We start from the raw sequence: 23525 nt of genomic DNA, 5'->3' as shown, positions 1-23525 counted from the left end.
GAACAATTTCAGACAAGTTTGATTTCTCTCTGTTTTAGCATTTGTGTTGATTGATTTATCTTCACTTCAGTGCAATACACAATAATTATAAATACAACAGGAGAACTTAATTGAAACATCTTGACTCAAATATTTGTGCCCGATGTCAAGATAAAACGGTATAGATGAGACTCATCGCTTGTACAGTGAAACTGCGCCGTTGCCCTGCATGCACATGCACGAATCTCAATCTCTTAGTAAAGACAGTGGGAAGGTGGAGAGTTTCTAAGACTAACCCTGAGTTAGGGTTTACTATAAACCGAATAAAGGCAATGGAATTGTTCTGACAAATCTGAGAGTTTGCAAATTTGTTTTTCAAATAATTTTAAATAATTATATGAAGTTCGTAGAAAAATAGTTACAATAACAAATCAGAAATTATTTTGGAGCACATAATATTGCCAGACGAAAACAATATACATCAGTTGATTTTTACGCCAAGTGTATTTAATAATTATTTCTATGATTTCTATTAGCTAGTAAAGCTGTTTATACATAATAGATAAATATTAAGCTAGCTGAAGAACTAAAAATTGGATGACAGTTGCAAACACTGGTATAAGTTAGGACCGGCGATTCGTGTCATAATATTACTATGTGCATGCATGCATGTAAGATAAAACTCCAGAAAGTTCTTGCACAATAATCTAAGAATTATCTTGGAAACTATAATCGATAAATAACTATTGCAATAGGATTATCCATCTGGTAATTGCATTAAGATTATCAGTTGCGATAAGATTATCCATCTAGTCTCGAACAGGAAAAATTGCTTACGTGTTTAGTTATATATGAAGTAATATATCACTGACGATCATTTGATTATTGTAATTTTTCTTGTGCTTTTGCTTCTTTTAGGATTTCAAGAGCAATTTCTTCCATTTTATCCAAAACTTTTTCCATTGATCGGTACACGAATCTATAAGTTGTGTCGTTGACATCAGGCTTTCCTCCGTCGTCATCTCCCGGATAGAAGCTCTGTAGGAAGGATACGACATCTGTGTCTGAATTCAAACAAAATCTTTGCACCGCTTCCTGATGCCTGGGCGACAACTCTTTAAATAAATTTGAGTTTTGGTCTGGAAAACCAAGTTGTGATCTGCAAAAATTCATCTTTACAATAATGAGTTCAGTCCACCCTTTTGAAAAACTAGATCGAAGTGCAACTATCCATATTCGACCTAAAAGGATGATGAATAATTATATTGTCTTACATATACATTTGTTATATCAGCTAGTATAATTTATGTTTGCAACCAGTATCCATAAATGATGACCATTTAGTGAAAATGCGGTACTAAATGGACAAAAGAAGTGAAGAAATTTGGCCCAAAATTTTTTGATGTGAAAAAGCATGTTGTATAATATGCTGCTTACATTTTTGCGTACAAATTTTATAAAAATTATTTTAATTAAATATATATTATATAGGCGTATAAATTGTCGGCGGGGTGTATTAGCATATTTTTTCCCAATTCGAACGTCTCGGTTTTTAATTATTATTCGCCATTATTCGCCATATTTAATTAAGTTTTGAGAAGTTAACGATACTTTTGAGGATCATTAACTTTAACTACGTTTTAACTATGATTAACCCTAACCACCTTTTTATACAACTGGCTTATAACTATACGTGATTAATGTTAACGACGTTGTAATCACAAAAAGGTGATTAAAAAGTGATAAGAGCTTTTTACAACCGGACCCAGGTCAATGCCACCTTTAAAAAGATAAATGCAAACAGAGAATTCTTGGTTTCATAACACAGGGTATTAAAAAGTAACCAAAAAAAGCATGGAGTGTTACAGGCTTTGAATTTCGAGACATTTTATAAAATGTGTCTCCGCGGCACACTCGTGTCAACCAGAGCATTCCGTCCAGACAATTAAAATCTTGAACGTGTTTGCACGCTGTAAACAGCAATATCTGAGAATAGTCTATCTATATACCTTTTAGTTTGTTGACCTTGTTCTTTATGATGTCTTCAGAAAACAGTAGCATTGAAAAAAGAAAGGCCGCTCTTATACGAGACGATAGTCGACTTTTAAGTGCTTCCGTAAGGCGGCCGAAGTCCCATTTCAATGGGTAATGACTACTGATCACAAAGACGTCATTGTTTTCCAATGGGGCGCCTGCTGATTGTAAACTTTGCAAACAATGTGCTTTAATCTTATCAAATGTTTCTTCATCCTTGATCTGCTTTCGCCTTTCATTTTTGCAGTCGATATCGATTTTTGTGCGGGTGAAAAAGAAAGGTTTGTTATCTTCAGCAAGTTTCCTCGCTAAAGCTGCGTTAGACTCTGTAAATCGTGTAGAACTCATGATGATAAATGCGTCAAATTTTTCAATTTTAAATTTGGTGCAGAATGTGTCGACATCGGGAATATTTGGTGCACCGATACCTGGACAATCCCAAACTGTTATGTTGGGATTATGTGGATAAGAATACGGAGTAGGAATAGTTGTCATTTCGACCACTCCTGTTTTTGCTGCATTTGGGTCGTCGTCTTTGACGCTATAAGAAACAAAGAATAATAGTCTTAAATACTGTGACGCTATTACTAAAGGCTGCATGTGTGTAACTAAAATCTAATCTGAAATATAATTTTATGCCATGACTAAGTTTTTTAATAAGTGTTTAGCATTTCTGGCCGAATTGAATACCCATATAAAATATGGATTTCTGGTGTCGTTTCTAACTCACAGATTTGCTATTATTCTCTCATTCTTAAGCCGGGTTTCCACTTGCGAATTTTTTCGAGCGAGGCGATAATTTTTGAGGCAAAATATTTCGCGCGAATGGGTAATTGTTTTCCACAGGAGACAAAAAACGCGCGAAATACAAGCATTCTGTTTCATCGGTCGCTGTTTGTAACTCTCACTGTTTACGTCCAATAAACATCGATATTTTCGTACTTCTTCAAAGAAAATTCCTTTGTCAAAATTATCGGCTGTCTGCGGGGTAGATGGTTGGGAAATTGCATTCCTTTCATGAGTAAACTTGTTATTTAAGTTTCTATTTATATCGTTAGCAGATAACTCCTCAATATCCGCCATTTTGACAAATTAATTATGTACAAACAAAAACACTGAAATCTGATTGGCTAGCGATATTTTTCGCCGCGAAAAAGTAGAAATCATTCGAACTCAAATTTTCGCCGTGGCGAACAGTTTCGAATTCTATCGCCATGCATATATGACGTCATTTGAGAGATGCGCATTCGTAACCTCGAAAATTATCGCTTCGCGCGAAAAAATTCGCAAGTGGAAAACCGGCTTTACGCCTGTATTCAAAAAGCTCACTCACACTCTCACTCGTTGAGTGTGACATATAAATTTTGTTAATGCTGGTCAATGAGAAAGCTTTTTCTGAATAGATGGAAAGATATAAGGTAAATCACTGAAAATCAAGCCCCTATTCGGCTGGACATACCACCATTTAAGCGTTATGAGAAGATTAAGAACTCCCACTCCATGAGTTTGAGTGTGAATGAGCTTTTAGAATACAGGCGTAACTCTCCTGACGAAGGCTTTTAGGTCGAAACGTCGAAAAGTGTTTTTCTGCTTTAGGCATTTGTTATACCACTGCAGGGAATTAAGCTCAAATTTTTCGCCGTGACTACTAAAACCAGAATTCCCTGCAGGCGTCACGGCTTGATACGTCATTATGCATAAGATCAATTGTAACTGGGGCATAGCCTTAAAATTTCTGGCTGAAAAGCGGGTGATGTTAACTTCAGTTTTTGACCTTTGATATTTCCATAATATTAATGTTTAACTCGACGATCGTAGAAATCCAATTTATCTTAATCTTGATATAAAGTCTTAATTGCAGATACCATTACCCTCTTATAGCGTTAATAAAACTTGATTTGCCACTGCCACTTTTTCCGATAACTGCCACAGATATTTTAACTTTTTTCCACTTATTAAGCTCTTTCATTAGTTTCTGCGCAGCTTCAACCCCTTTATACTTAAAGTTTTCTGTAGCTCTGGTCATTCTGTTCACAAAGAATTGATGCCATGTAGCTACAAAAAGTAGTGACAATTTAAAATGTTTTTAAATTCTGTATTTCAAAGGTAATAATCATCTGGAACAATATTTCAGAAAGACGAAATATTACGTACCCATCTCAGGAACTGGTAGGACGTCGTTCATTGCCTGTAAGAGTTGAAAGAAATCCCACTTGCATGGATCATAGTTACTAATAAGAAATACCTCCGACGACAAATTCGTTTTTTCCAAAACATATTTCCGGACCTTGTCCAAGTAGACTTCTTCGTCGAACTCACTTCTATCTTTCTCCAACATGTATTCGTTATCAATTTTAGTGCGAATGAGAAAGAATGGCTTGTTGGTAGACTTGACTTTCTGTATTATTTCAAGATCAAGTTCTGTTACTCTGTGTGATATAAAAATCAGAAAAATGTCACATCTTTCCAACTGAAATTTCCTCCAATAGCTTCGAATTTTAAAATAGTTTGGTGTGCCATAACCAGGTGGATCCCAGAAGCTGACGAGTGGATTATCTCGGTCAATGTACTTCTCGGCTTTATCTTCTGTTTCCACAATATCAACCTTTGCTATCCTTTCAAACTCGTTATCTTTTGAATCGTCATCATCGTCGAAACTAAAGTACAAAATATTCAGGTTCAAAACACCTAAAATCTCTACAACCATTTAATTCTTATAATAGCCTAGTATTACAGTAACTATATTTCTCCGTAAAGAGTACAATTATCATAAACAAGATATCAGATTTGAAATATCACATGCCCAATACACAAACCAATGGTCACGGCCCACGGGTTCGTTTTTAGTTTGTTGTGATCAAGCTAATTTTCATCTTTCCTGGTTGGTAATCCAGGCAAGGCTGAAATCGACCCAATTATAAAAACTCTTTGACGTTAACTCTTGGCAGTTGGCACTGTCTGATTTAAAGGATAATTCATTTAAATTTATTTATTCTTGGAGGACGTTTTTGAAGTAGAATTATATCGACGAAAATTATTATTCTATATTCTATCCCAGTCCAGTCGATTCTATTGATTTTTGATGCCCTTAAACATCACAAACAAAGACCCATTCGCGGCTGAATACGCACGTTTCTGCCAATCTATGTGTTAGAGGGTTTTTGTTATATGCGCGAGGTTGGAGATCTTCACAATAGGTTAACTAATGTTCTTAATGTTCTCTTTTTGGTCTTCTGTTGCTCTTCTTTAGGATCTTCGTCGTTACTGTTCTTGTCTTTATCGTTGTTTCTGTACTGTTGAGCTTCTTAACGTTTCACATTTACTCCGCAAGTCCACTGAAGGTTTGGGTGTTGTGCACGTCCTTTTATAGTTACGGTTGAGGGACATCTGCACACGTTAACAACAAGAGTAGGCTGATCCTTATCCAACCAATCAGCGTTGTAAGTTAGAAATGTGGTTGGTCTTAGAAGCTCGATCCAGCTCTCATATCTTGTTTGTTTAAGGCGTTGTCGCACTAGTCGAGTTGGTCGTCTTAAAATATTTATCATCAACAACTATTGAAATTTCCAAACATTGCTTCTGTGAACCTTTTTTTACAACTTAACTACGTACTCATACTACTATTTTATTCGAATTAAGCTTTCTCTGTTGTTATGCTTAAAATGCTCGACCGCGCAGAATATAAAACACAATTAACTGACATAAGAGCTTTGCAGCTGCCTCAAGCATGCATATTCTTAAATGCAACAGTTAATTTTGGCAACGACGTACGACTGTTGATCCAGATGCGCCAGTTTTGACAGGGTGATTAATATCTTCACCTTACTACTTTCTTCGATCCCACGAAACGACATACATGAAAGGAGAAGTATTTAATGATTGCGAATGGCCGAAAATTATTTTTACTCATGTGTACTTTGTTGGCAAAAATTAATTATTTATCCGCGTCATTGCCAGGTGATATTTCCTATTTTTAACTATTTTTATATGCATATAACTGAACATACTAAAGCCTTGCGTAACATATGTATTCCGCCTTTAATAAATAGTACCATGCATGCTTTGATGATTGCAATATATTAATATATTGGTTGGTAGATTTCATTAAAAGAATAGTTATAAAACTGAGTTTCATATGCATGCATGATAGATGTTTCAGAATTACTTTCATTTACTATATTCATGTCTAATGTATAATTAATTTCAATACTCGTCATGGCATCGTACGTTTACAAAGGTTATAAACAAATATGGAATTCAAGATATTTTTTACTCTTTTCGCATCATATATTGATCAGTTTTGTTTGGCAGGAAATACGGATGATTCTTGACCTCTGTATCACACAAGAATTGTTAACTATGAGTGAAATTACTTTCATATTTTGAGACAAAGCTTCCTTCAAGAATAGTGAAAGTAAATTGCTTACCCTCTTACAGCGTTAACAAAAGCCGATTTCCCACAACCACTTGACCCAACTAAAGCGAATGTGGCCACTTTGGTCTGTAATGTACCCATTTCGATTAAGTTTGTGCTCGAATAAGTGTGCTTGAAAATTATCCTTGCAGTGTTTACAAGGTATTGCAAAATGCATTAGCCGTAACGTTTATGATTCTTATGCTAATGACTCTTGAAAAAACACGTTTGTCATTCACCGAACCCTACTAACCTTTGTATCCACAAGGAACACCCAACTTGCCACTTCCCACACAGTTTGATAAAAAATCAGCTCGGACCAAACACTAGAAGTAGAAAAATCTATTTCAAGAGAAAGAAAAACAAGACCTTGAAGAAATCTTTATGAAAAAATCTTATATTAGAGTAGAAATACATGCGTGCAGCAACCCCTCGCTATTTCAGCCAATTATACACAATTTTCTGCGCTAGCCCGACATAAATAAATTATCGTCTTTTTGTAGGGTAAAGACTAAAGTGCATGTAGCCAATATTTCTATCATTCTAGCTGTCATAAAGCGTATAGCCCTTTAAGTTTTTGCTCCATTACGCTATTCAGCAGGCAGTTAAAGGATCTTGCGGCAATAAAGTAAATATTTAAAATTTCAAACATGAAAACAGTACAAAAAATCTTCAAAGACAAAGACTAAACGTCGAATTTTATTTTGTTTTGTACAGTGTCTATCGACTTTTGCTCCAATAAATTTCAGTGACTTTTTAAGTGAAATCGATGTGTGCAAGCCTATCTTAGTTGGTTATGCCTTTGCAAATCGACATATCAAGCTGAAATAAACTGCATCCTAACCAAGATGAAAAGATGCAATAAACAAAGTAAACACGTACCTTTGTCGTTTACAGACTATGAATTATTTCTGTTCCACCTATATTAGTCTTGAACTGTTCCATGTTTTCTTCATAGTCATCTGTTATATATCGCCTTTATCTTGTTTCTTCACATTTTATTTTCACAAAGTTTTTAAAGCACTAATACAAACTTTCCGTCTTAACCAATCAGAACGTTACTGATCTTCACTCGTTCAATTTTCTGACCGTCCACCGTCTATGACATCCCATTTGGACAACTTTTGAGTGAGAGTAAAACTTGAAATCCATCTCATAAGAGATAGTTCTAAATTTAAAACGATAATGTTTTAATACCGCATTGCAAATGCAATACCAACATTCTGCCACTATAATATCTGATCACGCAAAAAGTTTACTTATCACTACTATTTGAAATTTGAATTGCATTTGTCCTTATCTAGCTCTGTATCGGAGATTTTAGTTTTGTTTCGTATTCCACAGTAGCTCCTTGGTCCCATGTTGTAAGACATGGGAAGTTTGAAATTATGAAGACAAATGCCCTTCGACTGTAGATAAGTACAATATATTTAATTTAAAGTTAAACGAGACTTACCTGGAAGTTGAAGTTTGATGATAATTCTACCAAATCCGTAGTTGTACTGAGGGTTAACATGAGATGCACGCGGTGTGTCGTCGTGAGTCAGACTTTGAAGAAAACTGTTGTGGACACAATGTCCCACACTAGAACAAAGGTTATTAGCAGAGGGCGGGTAGGGATGGGCATGTTAACCCTCAGTACAACTACGGATTTGGTAGAATTATCATCAAACTTCAACTTCCAGGTAAGTCTCGTTTAACTTTAAATTCTACCAAATCGTAGTTACGTACTTCCGGTTAACATGAGATTTCAAAGCAATTGTGGACACAACGTTCAAGCAACATAACAGGAAATTGACGCAATTTATTGCAACACAGCATTTTGATAAACATTATCATCAACAACAGGTTTGTTATAAAACTTGCGAAATACTGAGTCTGATGACCAACCAACATGTTTGAGTATTGAATCTACTGGTACTGTTCCTCGTGCTTTGCTTACACTCGCTGCTCTTGTACTATGAGCAGTGAACACTGCAGTGTCAACGCCACTAAGAGTTAATGTTTGCTTGATCCATCGACCAACTGTACTGGTACCAACTGGTTGGTGTGGTTTGGCATAAGAAAGTAGTAGCCTGGTAAATGCAGGCTTCCGAAGAGCTGATGTTCGGTCCAAATAAACTTCTAACGTTCTGTAGACACATAGTTCTGCTACTTGATATTTGCGCACATAAAGTGTTGAAAACACATGACCAGGTCGATTTTGTTTAAGATGGTCGGTAAGATGAAACAGATAATACTGTTCCGTCTTTTTCATAGCCGTAGTAGCCAAACATGTTAAAGCATGACATCTTTGTCCTGATGTTAGAGCTAGTAACGTGACAAGTTTGAATGAAAGTTCCTTTAAAGACAATTCATCGAGAGGCTGCATGGTTGCCAGATAATCCAGCACCACATTTACATCCCACGTTTCAGAATACTTAGGTGTTGGTTTCCTGGAATTGAAAACTCCTTTCAAAAACCGAACAATGAAAGGATGCGTCGCCACCGTATAATTCGTACCAGCAAACCTAGCATCCATTAAATAGCTTGATAACGCTGAACGCGCTGTGTTAATAGTCGAATAAGATCATTGTTGTTCAAACAAATTGTTAAGGAAAGTTAATACGTCATTCACAGAGGGTAACATTGAATTAATTTGTTCTTGAAAACAAAACTTGGTCCATTTGTTGAGGTAGACGTTGTATTGTTTCTGAGTAGTTGGTCTCCATGATGACATGATGACGTCGGCAACTGGCGGAGAAACGCTGCATTCAAGGATGTTGTTCCTGATATTTTGCATGCCATTAACAGTAATTTGGGGCTCAGAGGGTGAATGTGACCGTGCAGAGGATTGAATAGAACATTCGCCGTTACCCTGAAAAATCGGGGGCACTCGATTAACAAACTTAAAAGTCTGGTGAACCATACCTGAGTGATCCACACTGGCACAACAATGATCATGGTAATCTTCTCCTGAACAACTTTTTGCAAACACCTAGCAATTAAGCAAAATGGTGGAAAGGCATAACTGTTAGAGAACCTGGTCCAATTTACCGAAAAAGCATCAACAAAGGATGCATGAGGATCCGGTTTCCATGAGATATATACTTCCGTTTGTCTATTTAATCGACTGGCAAACAAATCAACATCCGGCTGAACGAAATGCCAAGCAATTCGGGTAAACTTGGACGAGTGTAACGTCCACTCTAAGGCGATATTAAATTCTCTCGAAAGTTTATCAGCAATAATATTTTGTTTCCCCGGAGTAAAGGCAGCGGACAACCAGTTATTGTGAGCTATTGCCCATAACCAAATATCTTTACTAACAGTGTCACACTCTATAGATTTGCATCCTCCCATTCCATTTATATAAGCGACCGCTGTGGTGTTATCTGATTCGATGCGGATGTGTTGATTTCGAGTTGCATGAAGCAGTGACCGTAGACCAAATTTTATGGCTAACAGTTCTAAAACATTTATGTGAATTACAGCTTCTTGTGCGGACCAAAGTCTCTGTGTTGTGTTTGTGCCAACTATAGCACCCCAACCTAGATGGGAAGCGTCAGTTGACATAACAATGTTAGGTATACCATGATCGATAGTTCGTGACGCTGTCGGAAGGGAGGAAACCCACCAATTTAGTTCATCAATACTAGCTTGTGATAAACAGGTTTTGGCATCAAAATCGCTCGAGCCCCCTGTAATATAGAGGGCCCAATTCAACTCCTGGAAACGTAGAGACCAGAGTACCAATGAGGGAGGCTAATTCTCGTATGGTAGACCGTTTTGCTCGTAAAAATTGCAAACATGTAGCTATGATTTTGTGATTTTCTTTTCTGGGAGAGAAACCGTCATAGTAAGAGAACTTAACAAAAACCCCAAAAATTCCAAACTTTGGGTTGGCTGAAAAACTGATTTGGTAGGGTGTGGCACGAACCCCAATTGGACAAACAAATTAGTGGCATTAAACGTAGCATCTTGGCATGATTGAACAGTATCCTCGAGATAAATGGAGTCATCAATATAACCTAGGCACGAGTGGCCATATTGTGATCGTAAAGTTGCAAACACAGGCTTCAGAACTTTAGTGAAAATGCGCGGGCTACTCGTTAGTCCCATTGGTAATGCTGTAAACTGATAGAGTACTCCGCGCCAGCAAAACTTAAGATATTTTCTATCTGCTGGTATAACTGGGATAGAATAGTATGCGTCTTTCAAATCAATAGTCGTCATAAAGCAGCCAGGTTTCATCATTTTCACAGCAGTTTCTAATGTGTCCATTTTAAACTTTCGGTAAGTAACAGCTTCCTTAAGTTTCTTAAGATTAAAAATCACTCGAAATTTGCTGATTCCTTTTTTGGTCGAATGAAAACAGGTGAAATAACCTCACCAGGCTCGTGCGCTGTATGTTCAATAACATGTTTGGATAAAAACTCGGTAACTTCTTTATCAACAGCATGTTGTTCCGGTTGTGATAATTTATATTCCAAATTAAAGCTATGTCCTGTTGGTTCATAATCAAAACTCAATTTTATAATTAGTCACACAACTTAATACAAACGGGTCTGAAGTAATTCTTTCCCAATATTCAAGATGGGATCTTAGTTGCCCAGCCATAAAAGGTGGTTGTTTGTTAATCAATTCATTTATTCTATTAAATTCTCTGTTGCCCGACAAGGCGAGAACGAGGGCATGGGTTAGAATCGTTCTAACCTCCCCGTTTGACTTTCCACAAGCTTGAATAATAGCATAAATGGATGACATAAATAATTTCTGACACTTTTGCATGGAGCTATCCGCTGTTTTAGTCCCTTGCTTAAGCTGGTGCCAAATAACTTTGTTAACTTTTGGCGTTACAAGCAATTGACAGTTATCTGGTCGAAGATACTTCTCAAGTAACTCTTCGATTTTCAATTTAGGTAATTTGTTTGTAACAAGATCACGGACAACCTTGGCGTATTTTTCGTCAATTGCTGGCGCTGTTTTATCCGCTGTAGAAAATTCAGCTGCCAATTCGTCAAACGAGCTCACTGTGTCTTCAGTAGCATCAGTCGTTTGGAGTTCAGTCGAGTGTGACTCATTAATTGTCTCCTCACTTTCATCGCACACTTCATCGCCGACGACATACTGTTCGAATTGCTTGAAAATATCGTCTTTCATTTGAGCCATCATTTCTGACATCATGTTGGCCGTAGACTCCTGCAACTCGTTGGGCATGAAAGCTTTTGGTGTTGGTTGCCCGTCCGGTATACAAGCTTCGCCGAAAGAGGTTTCTGTCACTGAAAACCGAAAAAATATATCACTGATATCCTGAAATGATTCGTCACACATGACTAATACCAAGTCATGCTATATAACCTATGTAAAGGGGAAACGATCACTTTCTTTCCCGTGAGGTTATAACTGGGAAACTATAAATTTCTTTCCCGTGCATGTGGCATTGCCTAAGGTTGACTTAAATGGGAAACTATGACTTTCTTTCCCACGGCCTTCAGCAAAAGCCTAATATGAGTGAGGCTATAAAACACTCAACTGCATATGGCCGTTAACAGGCTGATAAAGTGGCGATAATGAATGCCAATGGCTTTGTATTTATCAACTCGTTAGATCTAAAAGGGGTAATAACAGTATTAGTAAAAAATAACGCAAGAAAATAGTGCAAACATTTATTATATAATATTCCAAAAGATATCCAAAGTTCCAGTCAAAAAACGTCCTAACAGCACGACTACACAACTGGTACTGACTCACGACAACACACCGCGTGCATCTCATGTTAACCGGAAGTACGTAACTACGATTTGGTAGAATTAAGAATTAAACGAGACTTACCTAAGTTGAAGTTTGATTACAATTCTGCCAAATCAGTACAGTACAGAAGGGTTAACATGAGATGCGCACGCACCGCCGTGGATCAGCTTTCGAAAAGAAACGTTTTGTGTTCACGTATAAACAAACAAAAGAACGACCCTGCTAATGAGGAAGGACGATAACCATCGTCTCACACTGAGGTAAAATATGGGCCGGGAGAAAATTATGGGAACTTCGGGCATGTTAACCCTTCTGTACTGTACTGATTTGGCAGAATTGTAATCAAACTTCAACTTAGGTAAGTCTCGTTTAATTGTTAATTCTACCAAATCACCACAGACATCCGGGTTACCATGAGATTTCAAAGCCGGGAACACAAAATGGGAAAAACACATATGCAAGAAAAATAACAACAGAAGTTTAATTAACGACCACCACGTACAAAAAATTAAACTACTCGTGCAAAATGGCTCGACTCATTTGGTCTGTGACTGCAACTGGTCTATTGTAGAAACGACGAAAAGTAGACTCTTGTTTCCACCCAACGGTGGCTAAAATTACGTCCACTGGGATAGTAGCAACCGCTTTGCTAGTTGCTGCGCTCCTAGTACTGTGAGCAGAGAATTGCTTTGTATCCACTCCGGCTTTACCCAATAAGGTTTTTATCCAACGCCCAATGGTCGATGTGGTTACAGCACTATAAGGCTTAATATAAGACACAAACAAACTGGTAGAGGACCTCAAATTCCTCGTAACGTTTAAATAACAGTCCAAAGTTTCATAAACACACAGTTCTTTAACCGTATACCGATATAAACACAAGTCTCCAAACACCGACCCCGGACGGTCCTGTTTAAGGTGAGCAGTAAGGGCGAAACGATAACAATCCACTGTTTTAACCATGTAATCCGCTGAGATATCCATAAAGGTCAACGCCTGACACCGTTGGCCCGTCGTTAGAGCAACCAATAAGACCAATTTGAGTGTAAGGTCCTTTAGGGACAAATCGCGTAACGGCCATAATGTAACCAAATAGTCGAGGACAGGATCAACCGACCAAATGGAACGGTATTTCGGGACAGGTTTAACCACATTGAAAACGCCTTTGAGATATTTACATACGAGGAAATGACGACCAACAGGGATTGGTTGGGGCTGCGATCAAGCGTAAAATCCAAGGTAGATACAGCCGAACGAGCCGTATTAAGCGAGGAATAACTCATACCCCCTTGAAAAGTGTATGCAAAAACATCAAAAGGGCCTTTATAGTTGGCCGCAGAGGATCACACGACCCTTGCACACAAAACTGTATCCACTTTGCGATGTAATGGCTGTATTGCTTTGTGGGTCGCGTCTCTCCACGACTGCATGATGACATCGACAATGTCTGTCGGAATATCTGCGTCCTGTAATGATCTGCGGATAATTTGCAGACCATTAACTGCAGTCGACCTTGTAGAGGATGCGTCCCCTCCAGAGTGGGATGGACTAGGTTCTGTGGAGTCACGTTGAATATCCGCGGAGTCTCCACCAAAAGACTGAGAACGACCGAGAAGAAGGGCTGTGTGGGCCATAGCGGAACAACTAGGATTCCTGTTGACTTGTCGTGAATGATCTTTTGGACACACCTAGAGACAAGACAAAAAGGCGGGAAAGCATAAAAGAAACTATGCCATTTAATTGAAAAGGCATCTATAAAGCTCGCCTGTGGGTCCGGTTTCCAAGAGGCGTAATTGGCAAGTTGAGTGTTTAAACGACTAGCAAATAAATCTATGTCAGGCCGACCAAAGACGTTAATGATAGTCTGAAACGTCTTTCGATAACATCCACTCCAGATTTAAATTAAGATTTCGAGACAAGTGGTCAGCATCGACATTGTTAGTGCCACTAATGTGAGCAGCTGACAACCAAATACCCCTAGAAATAGCCCAATTCCAAATTAGCCTAGCAACAGAATTGCAATGGGCAGACTTACAACCACCCATTTCATTAATATAAGTCACTGCGGTCATATTATCACACATTACACGAATATGAACAAGACTAGCATTATTTAACAAAGACGAGAGCGCTAGATAAACCGACTGTAATTCTAGAAAATTAATTGGCGATGAGCTTCAGCATTAGACCAGACACCGGAAGTACTTAGCCCGTTGTCCAGTGTTGCACCCCAGCCGACGCCGGATGCATCTGTGTGTAAGACAATATCCGGCTGGGGGTGACAAATTTTCTTGCTGGCCGTGGGGATGGTAGTTATCCACCACGTTAACTCTTCTAAACTATCCGACGATAGAGACATTAATTTATCAAAATCACCAAGATGTATTCTCAAATGAGAATCTTTATCTGCCTCCAACTGGCGATAATAAAGCGGACCAAACTCAACCCCGGGAAGGAGGAAACTAAGGATCCAATTAGGGATGCAACCTGACGAATAGTAAACAATATTTGGCTGTCGAAACTTCTGACACATCTGGATCAATTTATCCCTTTTCAAAGGAGTAAGGGTTACTGTCATAGTGACAGAATTTAAGAGAAACCCAAGAAACTCGATACACTGAGTTGGAACAAGAACAGACTTATCCGGGTGAATTTTAAAACCTAAATCACTAATAAGCTGTACAGCATGTAAAGTAGCCTGAAGGCATTCCTGCTGTGTGTCTTCAATGTACAGAGAGTCATCAATATAACTTAAACAAGTGTGTCCCCACTGGGTCCGTAACGTGGCAAAAACCGGCTTCATAACCTTAGTGAATATTCTAGGACTACTAGATAAACCCATAGGTAAACAAGTAAAACAATAAAGTGTTTCCTTCCAAATAAATTTCAGGTATTTTTGACATTCAGGTGCAATCGGAATAGAATAATAAGCATCCTTTAGATCAATGGAAGTCATGAAACAACCCAGTCTCATGAGCTTAATAGCAGTGTCCAAAGTATCCATCTTAAAATGATGATAGGACACATATTCATTTAAACCTTTAAGATTGAAGATGACTCTAGAAGATCCATCTTTCTTGGGGTAATAAAGATAGGTGAAACAACTTGGTCAGGTTCTGAAAAGGACTGCTTAATTATCCCTTTCTGTAAGAACTTGGCAATCTCAGAATCAATTAGTTCTTGCTCCGTTAAATTAAAAGTAAAATAAGGTCTAGATTTACTAATGGCTGAGTCAGGTAAAGAATTAAATTCAATGTGGCAATGTGTAACAGCATCCAAAACAAATGGATCTGAAGTAATTTCTGTCCATGCCTTGACACAATGCTTTAAACCCCCAGCTGAAAAAGTGGGTTGATTGGTAATGATAGAAGAAATAGAACGTTGACCTACCTGTTTTGTCACTCCTACTGACTCTTGCTGGTCTTGGACATTGAGGATGGGGGACGGGTGAGCCCCCGGCCGCCGCCTAAAAAAGACCTCGCTCTTCCGCGTCCTGCACTCTGATGAAATCGACCACGTCCACGTATACCTCGTCCACTGGACACTTTATAGGGCTCAAAACGTGGTGCGGAAGTGACTTTACTGCCAAGCATAAGATTTGCTCACCTCCTCTACTTCCTTGCTAAGATCATCGCCAAATAAGTTGTAGAAATGGCGACAGATGGGTTACACAATGATCCATATTGTTTGTTCAAATCAGGGCGAATTAAATCGCGGCGCTTTAAGTTAATTTCTCGATTGGCTGCCAGCAGCAAAACAGCTGCATGAGTTAGCACACGTTTCTGGTCTCCACCAGCAGAATTACATACTTCAAGAACCGCACAGAGGCCGGAGATCATCAGTCCCTGAGCTTTCTGAATAGCAGAATCACGATTGCGAGTATCTTGCCGCATTTGATGCCAAATCTGCTTATTCACTTTAGGAGAAACCAACGTCGGACAATTTTCTGGCCGGACATACTTAGGCTGCAATTCCTGCAGTTTCTCTTTGGGCAGCTTATCTTTTAAAAGCCCATTAACAATTTCAGCTAAACCAGCTGCGATTGGAGCAGACGCGCGCTCATTTACAGAAAACTCTTCGGCTAAGGTCTGAAAAGATCCCTCGACACTAGGACTATCCTGTGCTGGCTGCACAAAGCTGTCGATCTTATCAGTGAGCCCAGGATCGGAAATTCCTGCGATGGCTTCATCATCAATAGCGACCATGTCAAAATCAGAATAGACTTGATCAATGTTCTGCTGGACTCGAGTTAAAATGTCGTTTTTAGTCTCGTCTAACAACTCTTTAAACAAAGCCTTAAATTGAGGCAAAGATGTACCGCTCCCAAGGTCGGTACCGGACTCAACGGTAGATTGCTCCATAATCTAAACAGAAAGATAGAGTGCCTCTATCAACGGGCGAAACAATGCCCAAACCAAGAAAGACACGTCTTATTCTCGTGGAAAAAGTATAGAACAGGACACGTCCTGTACACACGTGGCAATGTGACTCGTCACAAAACCGGGTTGAACCTTTATTTGTATAGGTAGATCTCGTCTACAAAATTAGCCACGCTAAACAAGCGGATAAAAGAAAGTTAACTTACCTGCTAAAATGAACAAAATCGAACGATTTTAAAACAAAAATTCCCGTAGAAATGTAGAACACATGCGAATCCAACGGCGATAAACAATGCACTGATCCACGGCGGTGCGTGCGCATCTCATGATAACCCGGATGTCTGTGGTGATTTGGTAGAATTAGGTTTTACTGTGCTACAAGTACTAGTGATGTCATCACCGTGTCGGGTGATACAGCATATATGTTTAAGTTATATTTGCATATAATTATATAGTTGAATGCTTTACCGAAAGTAAAGAAGCTACACCTTTTCCGGGCTACGATTTGATACTTTTCATGCGATTTCTTACTTAATTAACTAAGAGCATTAATTATATCACTTTTATAGATTGTTTAAACTGAATGCACGAGTGAGAGTATTATACCGGTGCATATACATAGTGCATGCAGCCGTTGCTGCCATGTAACAAGAGTTATTTATAGTAAATCCATGTCCATACATCCTTTTTTCTAGTTTCAAACTACGATTAACAGTCAAAATCTATCCAAATTTGTTGCCTCTTTCATGACTTCTATTGCAACCTTTTCCATTTCATCCAAAATATGATGCATTGATCTACGCAGAAATCTATATGATTCTGCGTTGACGCTCAGATGTGATTGGTCAAAATCAGCATGATCAAAATTTTTTAACCAATTTATCACGTTTACACCAGGTTTAATAAAAAATTTTCGGAAGTCATTTTGGCGAGCAGGTGAAAAGTTTTTAAATTCCATGGAGTCTTCCTCGGGAAAACCAAGTTGAGATCTGTAAAACGCGATCCTACTAATGATAAAATCAGAAGAGTGTTGCAAAGTGATATTGTCGTATACTTGTGCAATAAATGAATGAAGTATAGCCATCCATACTCGTTCTGAAAGAAAGAAAAGAAGATATTTACTATATAAATACATAAATATCAATCATGTGACTATTAAACGCGTCTTTTAACTATAGACTTTTTGTTTGCATCTTTTAAATCATATTATTATATAGCAAGTTTCGAAGTTCGTGATTCCACGTCACATCACGCGATATTATGACCTTTTAAACTCAGCCGAATTTTTTTTTAAAATGAAATATAAATAAATATTGCTTGTGTATAAACAGCGAACAGTCAGGTTTTTGACAATTTTATTTCTTCGGATGAATTAATAGCCACGTTATATCTAGTATGTATTTCTGGTTTTTCTAATGTAGCAAGTAATTAAGAGTTCGTGAAAAATTCTGCAAACATTTTGCCCCCTATTACACCCACGTGTACTCCTCTCGCTTAAACAGCTTTCGTTGCCTCAGTATGATTATGCTACTTTGCCATTCTGTGAATTTGGTTGAATAAAGTGTACGTAGCTGCCTAATTAAGCTGCACAAGATTTTTCCTAGGGTAGGCGATGTGAAATACAGAAAAACCTTGAGACACATACCTTTGAGGACTTCGACCTTTTTTCTTAGAGTTTTTTCCGAAAACGTGAACATGGTAAAAAGAAAGGCAGTTCTTATACGAGTAGGCAGTTGATCACTGAGTGCTTCCGTAAGGCGGCTAAAGTCCCATTTCAATGGGTCATGATTACTGATCAGAAAGATATCGTTGTCTTCCAATGGCGCCCCTGCTGATTTTAAACTTACAAAACAATCTGCTTTAATCTTCTCCAGCGTTTCGTTCTCGGTGTTTCCTTTTTTTTTTTCATTTTCGCAGTCAATATCAATTTTTGTGCGAATAAAGAAAAAAGGCTTTGCATTCTCTTGAAATTTCTTTGCTAGGTCTTTATCGATATTTCCAAATCGATCAGCAGTCGTAATGATAAATGCGTCAAAGTCCTTAATTTTGACGGAGGTGCAGAATGTGTCGACATCGGGAATATCCGGTGAACCGATACCTGGACAATCTACAAGTGTTATGTTGGGATTATGTGGATAAGAATACGGAGTAGATTTGATTGTCGTTTCGGTCACTCCCGTTTGTGCTGCATTTGGGTCGTCGTCTTTCACACTAAAGAAACAAAGGATAATAGTCTCTAACAGAATTTTTATTTTAACCGGTATTTTAGTAATTTTATTTTGTTCACCGGGATTTACCAAATGAATTTTGTTAGAATACAAATGCATCTGAGAAAACCAATTTTGATATGCAATTGGATTTCAACTATCCGTTTTTACACTGCATGTGATTGATATTTTTCAGTTCCGTACCATTAAGTTCTAGCAAATTTTTAATTGTTTCTACTAATTATAGTTATAACAACTTTTTTACACCGTTGACACAATTTTGATTGGTTTCCTTTCTCACCCTTTTCAGTCATATTTAGCATATGCTAACGAAATATAATACAAAAATCTATTTTAGTAATAGAATCACAACTGGCTCAAAAAAATGGTTTATCGCTGTCCTAGGTATATGGAGGAAAATAATTTGGAAAATAGAAATCGAAAAATTGAAAAATACAGACAAATGTCCGGACAATATAACGATATTGTCATAATGTTACCTTCTAATGGCGTTCACAAAACTCGATTTGCCGCAACCAGATTGTCCAACTATAGCAACCTTTATTTTTACTCCTTTCCATTTATTGACTTCTTTCACCAGCTTTTGTGCAGCTTCAATCCCCTTAAACTTAAACGCCCTGGCAGATCTCATCATTCTATTTACAAAAAACTGCTGCCATGTAGCTATATAAAACAATAAATTATTTAAGTATCATCAAATAGTTTGAAAGAAAATCTGTATTAAATAGTCGGAGAATATTTAGTGAAACCTACCCATTTCAGGAAGAGAGAACTCTTTATTCATAGCTTGTATCAGTTGAAAGAATTCCCACTTGTATGGATCATAGTTGCTGATGAGATATGTCCTGTCTTTTGAGGAAGAATCCAAATTCAATTTATTATGCACATAATCCCGGACTTTTTCCAAGAATTCGTCTTCTTTAACCGGATTCTTACGTTTCTGTAATAATCTGGATTCGATATCAATTTTGGTGCGGATGATGAGGAATGACTTTTTGGCAGATTTTACTTTTTTTATCAACTCTAGATCAAGTTTTGTAACTCTGAGAGATATAAAAATCAGAAATGTGTCAAATTTTTGCAATTCACACTCCTTCCAATACTTTTGAAGATTTGGATAGTTTGATGTACCATATCCAGGTGTATCCCAGTAACTGACATGAGGATTTTCGGGATTGATAAATTCATAGGCATTTTTTCCTGTTTCCACAATATCTACACTTGCTCCCTTTTCGTCGTCATCATCAATTCTGAAAGGAAATGAAAAATGCAAACTTCTTAAAATAAAGTCTAAGGCTATCAGCGTGCGCCTAACACAATATCTTATTTATTTTGAAAGTCTGGGATTAATAATATTTATTTTTGGGCCTGAATTTATTAATTTCGCATAATTCTCTTCAGTGACCGCAATCAGGTCCAGCTCGACTTGTGTCAATCGGGGGGACCCACGAGTCTTAAAATTCCGGATGTGTTCTATGTGGTTTGGTTTATGTTGAATGAATTTTTGCGGAATTTTCATTTGCACGGACAGACATGAAATAATAATATAAAGAAATGCTACGCAATCGAGTAATGATAAACAAAGTTAATGCAAAATGGTTGCAATGTTTAGAAAAACTAAACATGCATGAGCGCAAAAATTAAGTGCTGGAATTGGAATTATTTTGGGTTACAGCATACTAGTAAAAAAAAAGGCGCTTTTCAAAATTTCAAGGCACTTTGTCAGGTATAATAAATCGCTATAAAAAACCTGCATACGAATATAATTATATTTTGTATTGAATGCATTTATTATTTTGTATTAACCGCTAAAATTTACGAATCTACTTCTAAAACAACCAGTCTGCAGTTCCTACGATATCGGCTATTTTATCTGCATTTAAGGTGGCGCAAGTATGCAGTTTATGATGATATATTCTCTTTGAGGTAACAATGTGATGTTGACGCTAGCTATTACATCGTCACTTCAATATAACGTGCTTACATGGAGTTTGGCAAACAGTTCTTTGCATTAATGGGTGGCCTCATTGCCTGCCGCGGTAGGAAGTGTGTCTACAAATTGTAAGCCCTATACATTCCTATAATTTTACATGCTATTTATGTCACATGATCAATCTCGTCCGCAGTTGTTAATAGTATACATTGATTACGATAATATCAGTATGAATATTGACTTTTGTACTGAGCAAGTTTTCCTTAACAAGTTTTCCTTGCCGATTTTTTTTTTGCTCGTGTGTACGCGAAAAAATTGACAAGTTTTCCTTGACAAAGATCCTTGTTCAAAAGCTAGTCATGACAGCTTTCAACATGCAAGGAAAAATGCTTATGACTTTGTGTGTACGGCCGTCAAGGAAAACTTGACAAGGAGTTGCGCGGCAGGGATCAGTTCACCGATCGAGCGGGGGTGACTTAAAATTTGAAGTTTTATCATTTCTGTTTGTTTTGAGATTTGGTCGTATACTCATTTTATCATGGCTCATATTTTTGCGTACACACGAGAAAATAAAACTTGGGAGGGTAAACTTGTCAACGAAAACTTGCCCGTCTATGGGGGGCTTAAATGTATACTTTCACCTTAGCAGATAAAGGCGTATATCATACATAATATTGATTTCGGAATTAGCTATGTAGATTATTATTTATGTAACATAATTCCGCTCAGCAACACTCGAGTCGAGAAATGTACACTTATATATTGATTGCAATAACATCAATAGTGGCTTTTGCACTGATCGTCTAAGGTTGTTTCAGAATTGATTTATGGAAACTACCGACTTAATAGAAACACGTTGCAATGTTATTTCCATTAATATGTTTCAGTTGCACGATGAACGAACTACTGAGCATGCTGTACATTCATTATTCGAGTAGGCATACATTATACCATTGGGCATAAAAAGCCAGCGATATTCTTCTACCAATGGCAATTTAATCACAAAGAAGTTATGTATAATCATGATGTTATTTGAGCTTCTCGTTTAGGAAAAGAGAAAGTTAATATTGAAATACCCTCTCGCAGCGTTGACAAAGGCAGATTTCCCAGAACCACTTGATCCAACTAAGGCAAATTTGACACATTCCTTATCTCTGTCTTCTTTTGACTCCGATGTACCCATAGTATAATTTGTTCTCGTACAAAGAGGCTTAGCAGAAATCGAAACGGCGTTCGCTGCAAATGCATCAACCGTGGTCTCTATAGCTACAATTCTTATGCTAATGACTTCCTGGAAAAATTATTCGTTATTGTTTGTTTCGTATTAAAATATCAGTAGAACGTTCTATCATTACCATATACGGCTTTTCAACAGGTACATAACATAAAAATGATTGGAAACAGCAATTAATGTTGGCGGATTGAATCACTCATAATTTACAAAACATTGACATCTTGCAATCTTATAGGAATTTTTAAGGGTAGACTGGGCATTGTTGTTTGTTGTTCACCCTTCTATGAGTAGGAGTTTGTTGATTTTTAGGATAGAGGCCAAACAATATACTGCATGTAAAAGAATCATCACATAAATTATTATACCTTTGGCGGGCATTGCGGTGTATTTTGTGGGCTAAAATAATAAATTTGCCAGGCTGAAATATATCTTAGCCCGCTGATCTAAGTTAATCAGTTCTGATGCCAAATGAGTTCAGAGTCAGACTAAAAACACCTTTACGCCGGAGAACATCAACTCTATTGTTATATTATAGCATCGCTAGTCCAGCCATGTACTCCGGCAAATTTAATTTTGGTATACATTGGCAGATTTTCTATTACAACAATTAATTTCCTAAAAAATAACATTTAAATGTATATAACGCGATTTCTATAGAGTGATGAAATCTTCTGACTGGCTACGTTACAACATTTCAAAATGGCGATCTGATTAAATCAATCTCATCATCAGTACAAACACGTTCATCGATACATTAATCGTAGCGATATTATGGAATAATGATATTGCTAAATACCTGGGCCGGTACTACTCCTCCGTCGCAAACGTCCCGAATGAAAGTTTTAATTGTTAAACACCTCTATATTGAAGCAGTAATCCTTCTAATATTTTTATTTAGTACTATTGTGTTGGTATTTTTTAGAGAACCAGTAACTATTATAAACTCTGTTAAAGTTTAACAAATCCTTTCGTTTAGTCCAGTGCAATTATTAAAATTTCAGCAATACAGGAAATACCAGTTCATTTGGAAACTCAACAAAAAAGCATCTCTATGTCAAATGTTCATTTTCATATTGAAATACTTTGAGGCCATACTGTGGAAAGGATTGGTTTATTCGGAGTCTTCATCATCCTTCCTTGTCGCCTCTTGGTCGCATATTGCCATTGCATTTTCTCCATTTCGTCCAACACCAGATTCAGGAACCAATAAACGAATCTCAGCGGGGAATTAGTAAGAATAAGTGGACCAAAACTTTTAGTAATGTGCTCGTTTCCTGGATCAAATGCCTTTCGTCATCATGCCTTTCCGATCAAAACCATTCGTCAACATCTGTTCAGGCGATAACTCAAATTTGTTTACTTTTTCCTGCAATGGAGAGCATTTTAAATTCGTTTGAACCACTTTCAGGAAAGCCCATTTGGTGACAATTCTCAATCGACACTCGAAGTTCCAGCGAATATGACTTTGAGATCAGCGAGAGACGGAAGAGCACCGCAAAAATACGGTAACCCATTATTGTAGAAATAGACTTTCTCAAAAAGGAGAGTGATGTAATAACATTATTGATGACATTATTTGACAAGACAAATT

The 23525-nt window shown here is 37.5% G+C and overlaps 2 protein-coding genes across 2 annotated transcripts; both read right to left on the bottom strand.

Moving 5' to 3' along the window:
- Window positions 1-480: 480 nt before the first annotated feature.
- LOC114526988 (T-cell-specific guanine nucleotide triphosphate-binding protein 1-like) lies at window positions 481-6587 on the bottom strand. The gene is made up of 5 exons (XM_028548543.1): window positions 6441-6587; window positions 4168-4670; window positions 3885-4068; window positions 1989-2554; window positions 481-1220 (listed from the first exon to the last, which is right to left on the bottom strand). Exons 1-5 carry the CDS (start codon window positions 6527-6529, stop codon window positions 862-864), a joined length of 1701 nt encoding a protein of 566 aa, XP_028404344.1. The 5' UTR covers window positions 6530-6587; the 3' UTR covers window positions 481-861.
- Window positions 6588-16988: 10401 nt separating this feature from the next.
- LOC114526991 (interferon-inducible GTPase 5-like) lies at window positions 16989-21921 on the bottom strand. The gene is made up of 5 exons (XM_028548545.1): window positions 21777-21921; window positions 19521-20017; window positions 19247-19430; window positions 18185-18750; window positions 16989-17634 (listed from the first exon to the last, which is right to left on the bottom strand). Exons 1-5 carry the CDS (start codon window positions 21881-21883, stop codon window positions 17255-17257), a joined length of 1734 nt encoding a protein of 577 aa, XP_028404346.1. The 5' UTR covers window positions 21884-21921; the 3' UTR covers window positions 16989-17254.
- Window positions 21922-23525: the final 1604 nt, after the last annotated feature.

Source organism: Dendronephthya gigantea, unplaced genomic scaffold (assembly GCF_004324835.1).
Source record: "Dendronephthya gigantea isolate DGI-Jeju-01 unplaced genomic scaffold, DenGig_1.0 000042F, whole genome shotgun sequence".
Lineage (NCBI taxonomy): Eukaryota > Metazoa > Cnidaria > Anthozoa > Malacalcyonacea > Nephtheidae > Dendronephthya > Dendronephthya gigantea.
The sequence above is the reverse complement of the archived record's forward strand: the minus strand, read 5'-3'. Positions and strand labels throughout refer to the sequence as shown.